Here is a 7,597-nt window from a genome sequence, read left to right on the forward strand (position 1 = left end):
CTTGTGGGAGAAATACCAAATGACACATGGTGAGCGAACACAGGTGTAAAATTTTGCTTTATCTTAAAAGAGGAGTAACAGCGTACGCAGAAACCCAAATTGGGGAAGTCTGTCCATCACTTTTCATACACCTAGTGACAGAACATAAGGAATTCCTTCCCATATGTTAAACATAGTGAAACTAGTGGGGCTGAATGTGCAATCAACAGGGGGGTGTGTGTGTGTGTGTGAGTGCATGTGTGTGTGTGCTATGTTTATCATCAAACAAACTTTCCTAAAATCAACTATTGGATAACTCTTCTGGCTTTTCCCTATCATTTATGCTATAAGACAGGGGTGGGGAACTCCAGGCCTCAAGGGCTAGTGTCCTGCAGGTTTTAGATATTACCCTGGGTGATAATGATTAGTTCATTATCAGGCCTCTGGAGAACTTCAAGACATGTTGAGGAAGTAATTTAGCCACTTAAATCAGCTGTGTTGGATCAAGGACACATCTAAAATCTGCAGGACACCGGCCCTTGAGGCCTGGAGTTCCCCCACCCCTGCTATAAGGGGTTCTGCTCTCTCTGCAACAGCAGGTTGATTCATGCACCACAAGCAGAGGTTCCTCTTCATGTGCTGAGAGTCTCACAGAGGGAAACATTTCAGCCTCCAGCTCACTGTCCTCTGTCTGAATGTTGGGTGTTCTCTGTATTATAGTAGGGTCTTTATCTTAAAGTATAATGCACTTTGAAGTGACTATTGATTTGATGACTGAAAAGCCAGACAGCAATAAGACATGACCAGGGGAGCAAAGAACTGTAGATGTGGTTAACCTGTAAAGGTGAGGGTGGAAACTCAGACTCTTGGTCATGAGGGTTAGTCTTTGGAGGTGAGTTACAGCTGTGACTGATTTAAAATGAGTCCCTCTATCATTTCTAACAGCCTGTTCAAACAGCCTGCTCTTAATGCCTTAAACGGCTTCAGTTTTTTTTGTTCAAACCCCAACAGTCAGACAACCCCCTATGAGCAGCAATAGGTGAAAAGGGCAAGGAAGAACTCTGGGTTCATGGATAACGCTGGGCATCATCTGGTGGGCAATGAAAATTTTTGCAGTGAAAACAGTATGACTCTGAGTACACAATCCCAATGAACTCCAGTGTGAAGAAGACTCTTTATATTAACAAAAAAACAGACCCTGTTGGATTAAAATGATTCAAACCACTGCAGCACAATACGCTTAATACATCTAAAAATGAAGAGCATGCAGTAAGCATCAAAAAGCATTCACAACAGTCATCTTATTTCCATAGTGGACACTCTAAGGGGCTCAGCTGGAGAAGAGGTGGAGAACATGGATGTATGAATATTTACAAAGTTCTTTGAATATTATCCTGTCTTATCAGTTTTCAGTGAACAGATCAAAAATCCTCACAGACCCAAAATAACCAAACCACTTTTTATCCAGCATAACTCCCCCTCAGCTGAACCCTGACTGCTCCGTATAACACAGACACGTTTTTATATTCACTCAAAGCATTTAACAAACTTGATGAAGCTTTTTGACATTTATTCTCTGTTATTTGGTTTTCATTTCAAGTCTCCATTAGTGGGAGCATTTCCTGATTCAACTTTTCTTCTGTTTGCATCAAATTCCATGAAAATCAAATCAAAGTGTAAATCAGAGTCCCGATAATCATATTTTATTAGAAAACATGGAGACTGTAGAGTATTTACACTGAATATGTTCATTTGTTCCCTTCAATAAAAATCAATCAGTTCATCAAATAAAATCAGTCGTTGATCGACTCAGTTTGATTGACAGGACAGATGATCAGAGGTGCAGAGTTTTTACCACCGTCTTTGTTACAGGGACAGAAGAATGGATGGAGTTTGTGAGTGAAGGAGCAGCCAGTAAAGGAGTAAATAAGAGCTGCAGCACCTACATCATAAAAGGAGACCAGACCCTCCTCATAATCCACAAACACCCCCACCTTCTCAGGACCAGACTGAAGACAGAGGGGGACTGAAGGACCAGCAAGAGCTCTGTATTCATTTCCATTTCTTAGCCACACAGTCCAGAAACCATTCTGAGGAGACAGTGGGATTTCTTCCTTCCTGTTGATCGACTCTCTGGCCACTCCTAAATCCCATTTTGTCTTTCCTTTAACCTGAACCTCAAAGTAAAATCTGCCTGAAGAGAAACTCTGCTTTCCTAAAATATTACAATAACGTGTAAATCTCTCTGGGTTGTCTGGAAGGTTCTTCTTCACATCACTATGATACACTTGTTTTCCATCATCAGACAGGATGAGATAAGGATATGCTGTATTAGGATCCAGAGTCACATCCACTGCATACTGCTAGACCTTCTTCAGCTCAGCCTCAGGTGGTCTTCAGAGTGTGAGAGCTGCTCCACCTCAGATCTTCTCTTCATCAGCTCAGAGATTTCCTGTTCCAGATCTTTGATGAGACCTTCAGCCTGTTTCTCTGTAGTTTCCTGTTTGTCATCGATCTCCTTTATGAGCTCCTTCAGGCCTCTATCAACAGACTCTTTCAGAGCAGTGAAGACCTGAACACCTTCTGCTTTCTGTCTGTCTGCAGCACATTTACTCATCTTCACTGACTCTTTGACCTGCTGAATCTTCAGTCGTCTCTTCTGGATCATCTGCTGAATTTCAACCTCTTTCTTCTCCAGCTCTGCCTTCTTTCCTTCATATTCTTCTCTCAGAGGAACAAACTCATGGTTCTTGTGGTCTGAAACAGAGCAGAGCACGCAGACACATGTCTGGTCAGTCTTACAGAACAGCTCCAGAAGTTTATCGTGCTTCTTACACATCCTGCCTTCCAGGTTCTCCACAGCATCAATCAGCTGATGTCTTTTCAGGTCTTTCTTTGTCAAATGAGGCTCCAGGTGAGTCTGACAGTAGGACTCCTGACACACCAGGCAGGACTTCAGTGCCTTCAGTCTGGTTCCAGTGCAGATGTCACAGGGAACTTCTTCTGGTTTGACAGCTTGTTGCTCTGAGCTGCTGCTGCTGGCTTTCTGCTGAGCTTCACGTCTGAATTGAGCGACCACCTCAGAGAGCAATGTGTTGACCCTCAGATAAGGTCTAGTGTAGAAAGTCTCTTTACACATGGAAGCCTGACACATGACATTCATGTCCCAGTGCTGAGTGATGCAGTTTTTGCAGAAGTTGTGTCCACATGGTGTGCTGACTGGATCAGTGAACACATCCAGACAGATGCAGCACAGAAACTGATCTTCAGATCACAGCAGACATGTCTGCACTCTGACGGAGAAAGAAAAGAAACAGATTTGATTTAAAATTCACTTTAAATTTCATTTTTGGGAGATTATGTATCGGAATTTCAGGAGCAGGACCACGCCTCCAAACACGCTCCTTCCAGTTGTCATCTATATAGGTCCCCCAGTTCTACAAGCTGTTCATTCTCGTTAACGTGCAAACAGGATCCATTCTCGGCGAATACCTTTAAACACAGCTCATCTCAAAGGAGTAAAGTAATTTTACTCACTCTTCCATTCGCTACAATCGCCCTCTCGTCCGTCAGCGCGTCAGAAGAACAACTACTCAAGCTTGGCATCCCAGAAACACACCGAATATCACAGTGGCGCTTCCGAGAAACCGAATGCTGACAACCTCCTAGCAGTTTTCTCGCCACCCGACATACGGTCTGCTACGTCCATCAATCCAGTCGTCTTATCTCCGCTAAATCCAGTTATGAAGTAACTCCGGCCGCCTGCCACTTCAGCGAAAACCAGCGGGGTCGCTCGCCAGCAGAACTCACAGCTCCTCTCACGTTGCTCCGAAATGGGCCACAGGCCGGGCGAGTTAGCCAGAACGCCGACGGACGTCAGCACCGAACCCACGCTTCCAAACAAATCGCAGCTCCAACAGCAAAAGCTACAGCGTACTTCATATAGTGGCTTGCAAAAGTATTCGGCCCCCTTGATCTTTCCCACATTTTGTCACATTACAGCCACAAACATGAATCAATCTTATTGGAATTCCACGTGAAAGACCAATACAAAGTGGTGTACACGTGAGAAGTGGAACGAAAATCATACATGATTCCAAACATTTTTTACAAATAAATAACTGAAAAGTGGGGTGTGCGTAATTATTCAGCCCCCTGAGTCAATACTTTGTAGAACCACCTTTTGCTGCAATTACAGCTGCCAGTCTTTTAGGGTATGTCTCCACCAGCTTTGCACATCTAGAGACTGAAATCCTTGCCCATTCTTCTTTGCAAAACAGCTCCAGCTCAGTCAGATTAGATGGACAGCATTTGTGAACAGCAGTTTTCAGATCTTGCCACAGATTCTCGATTGGATTTAGATCTGGACTTTGACTGGGCCATTCTAACACATGGATATGTTTTGTTTTAAACCATTCCATTGTTGCCCTGGCTTTATGTTTAGGGTCGTTGTCCTGCTGGAAGGTGAACCTCCGCCCCAGTCTCAAGTCTTTTGCAGACTCCAAGAGGTTTTCTTCCAAGATTGCCCTGTATTTGGCTCCATCCATCTTCCCATCAACTCTGACCAGCTTCCCTGTCCCTGCTGAAGAGAAGCACCCCCAGAGCATGATGCTGCCACCACCATATTTGACAGTGGGGATGGTGTGTTCAGAGTGATGTGCAGTGTTAGTTTTCTGCCACACATAGGGTTTTCCATTTTGGCCAAAAAGTTCCATTTTGGTCTCATCTGACCAAAATGCACCTTCTTCCACATGTTTGCTGTGTCCCCCACATGGCTTGTGGCAAACTGCAAACGGGACTTCTTATGGTTTGCTGTTAACAATGGCTTTCTTCTTGCCACTCTTCCATAAAGGCCAACTTTGTGCAGTGCACGACTAATAGTTGTCCTATGGACAGATTCCCCCACCTGAGCTGTAGATCTCTGCAGCTCGTCCAGAGTCACCATGGGCCTCTTGGCTGCATTTCTGATCAGCGCTCTCCTTGTTCGGCCTGTGAGTTTAGGTGGACGGCCTTGTCTTGGTAGGTTTACAGTTGTGCCATACTCCTTCCATTTCTGAATGATCGCTTGAACAGTGCTCCGTGGGATGTTCAAGGCTTGGGAAATCTTTTTGTAGCCTAAGCCTGCTTTAAATTTCTCAATAACTTTATCCCTGACCTGTCTGGTGTCTAAATCCAATCGAGAATCTGTGGCAAGATCTGAAAACTGCTGTTCACAAACGCTGTCCATCTAATCTGACTGAGCTGGAGCTGTTTTGCAAAGAAGAATGGGCAAGGATTTCAGTCTCTAGATGTGCAAAGCTGGTAGAGACATACCCTAAAAGACTGGCAGCTGTAATTGCAGCAAAAGGTGGTTTACAAAGTATTGACTCAGGGGGCTGAATAATTACGCACACCCCACTTTTCAGTTATTTATTTGTAAAAAATGTTTGGAATCATGTATGATTTTCGTTCCACTTCTCACGTGTACACCACTTTGTATTGGTCTTTCACGTGGAATTCCAATAAAACCGATTCATGTTTGTGGCTGTAATGTGACAAAATGTGGAAAAGTTCAAGGGGGCCGAATACTTTTGCAAGCCACTGTAGCTCCACCCACCCGCCAGTGCCAGGTAGCAGGGGGAAGCTCAGCTCTGTGCTCCTTCCTACTAACACCATTTAATGCAAGCTGGAAGTCTGTCGCTAGCTCCATACTCTCTATTGTTCTCCATCGTCGTGATGTTTCCATCCCTCCTTTCGCTAAATGCTTAAGCAAGTTGGCACTGGGAGACCCGGTTCTTCCCTATCCGCCATTCGCAAACGCAGCAGCAAGCTTCCTACCACCGAACTGCCAGTTTTTCAGCCAAGACGACACACACAAAAAAAGGCACCAGTTGCCAGTTCTCCATCCCTCGGTGGCAAAATGCAGTGTGCTTCGGCACCGAGTTGCCAGGTTCCCAACCTCTCATCTGCTAAACTCCGCAGCAAACGTTGGCACCGAGTTGCCGGGTTCTCGGCCACCCATCCCTCCTTTGCTAAACTCCGCAGCAAACGTCGGCACCGAGTTGCCAGGCTCTCAGCCACTCATCCCCCCTTCGCAAATTCTGCAGCTAACCTCGGCAGCGGGTTGCCAGGTTCCTTTCTCCCTCATTCGCAATAGCAGCAGCAAGCTTTTTGACCACCGGGTTGCCAGTTTCTCAGCATAGTTTAAAAAAAAAAAGGCACAGAGTCGCCAGTACTCCATCCCTCCGTAGCAAATGCAGCATCCAGCTTCCCTACTACTGAACTGCCAGTTTCTCCGCATCTATCATTGCAAGCAGCGGCAAACCCTTCTAGCACCGTGGTGTCAGGTTCTCGCTATATCTGTCATTTGCAAACCGCAATGACAAGCTTCTTACATACCCCTGAGTTGGCAGTTCCTGTCCACCCATTATGGCAAAAGCAGCAGGGAATCCTTCCAGCTGGTTCCTTGTATATCCATCAGTTCGGTACGCATATGTATCGAACAATACAAAAATTTTTATTTATTTCATCAACTTTTCTTCTGACGATGCTGTCTGTGTTGAGAGCTCAGTGAACCTGCGTTCGACTACTCCGCCTAGGCTGCACTGTCGAGTGCAGATCCACTTAGCGCAGCAAGCTAGCAAGACAGAAGCTAAGCTCGTCGCAACATGGCAACTGCCTCAACGCTACCCGAAATTGAACCTCCCCCACCCTCATTCAGATCTGGCGTTTGGAACTATTTTGGTTTTCATGTGAAGCATGAACTGATGGTAAGCGCGTCATGGACAAAAGTAAAACAGTATGTCGGATGTGCCACGCTATGCTCAATTACGGGGCGATCCGCGGTAACTCGTTAACGGAGATTTGCCGCGTTATGGTGTTAATGTCATTTTAACGAGATTAACGCTGATAGCACTAGTGGGAACACAACGAATATGACTGCACATTTACGCCAACATCTTCCTAGTGCAAAGACAAGTGGAAGCAGACAAAAACAACAAGCACGCATGCTACAAACTTTACCCGAGTCATTTAGACAGCCATTAGCACATGATTCTCCTTATGGGGACCTGATATGTTTAATATGCTGCTGAGAATATAGCCTAGAAGAAGCGTATAGTATAGCTTTTATTTTGGAAAGAGCCATTTCTCTGTAATAAACTCTCTTTTCCAAAGATGAGTGATTTCTCAATCAGATTTATTTTTTATTATTATTTTGTTGTTTTAGCAACATTAAATTTAAAAACTGTACTTTTGAGTTAAAATATGTATTTATAATTTTAATAAATGACAAATTAAAAAGGCATGAACATTTTTTTGTATCGAAAAAATATCGAACCGTGACACCAATGTATCGAACCGAACCGAACCATGAATTTTGTGTATCGTTGCACCCCTAGTAGCAGGATGCTTTCGCACCGCGATGCCATGTTCTCTTCCTCTATGCCCCTATGCAAATGCAGTCGCAAGCGTTGGTACCGGGATGCCAGTTTCTCTTCCTCTATCCCTCCTTCACAAATGCAATAGCAAGCTTGGCACTGAGATGCCTGGTTCTTCTTTATCCCTCATTCGCAAAAGCAGCAGCAAGCTTTCTAATATAGAGTTGCCAGTTTCTCTGCATTTATCACAGCAACGCAGC

At 44.7% G+C, this 7,597-nt stretch overlaps 1 protein-coding gene across 1 annotated transcript; it reads right to left on the minus strand.

Moving 5' to 3' along the window:
* Positions 1–2,353: 2,353 nt before the first annotated feature.
* On the minus strand, positions 2,354–6,377 carry LOC116321399 (tripartite motif-containing protein 29-like). Its single transcript, XM_039614727.1, has 2 exons — positions 6,358–6,377; positions 2,354–3,272 (listed from the first exon to the last, which is right to left on the minus strand). Exon 2 carries the CDS (start codon positions 3,140–3,142, stop codon positions 2,354–2,356), a length of 789 nt encoding a protein of 262 aa, XP_039470661.1. The 5' UTR covers positions 3,143–3,272; positions 6,358–6,377.
* Positions 6,378–7,597: the final 1,220 nt, after the last annotated feature.

The sequence above is a fragment of the Oreochromis aureus genome, linkage group 7 (assembly GCF_013358895.1).
Source record: "Oreochromis aureus strain Israel breed Guangdong linkage group 7, ZZ_aureus, whole genome shotgun sequence".
NCBI lineage: Eukaryota > Metazoa > Chordata > Actinopteri > Cichliformes > Cichlidae > Oreochromis > Oreochromis aureus.

Coding starts and splice junctions, on each gene's coding strand:
- LOC116321399 (XM_039614727.1), bottom strand. CDS start 3,142: ATGAATGTCATGTGTCAGGCTTCCATGTGTAAAGAGACTTTCTACACT.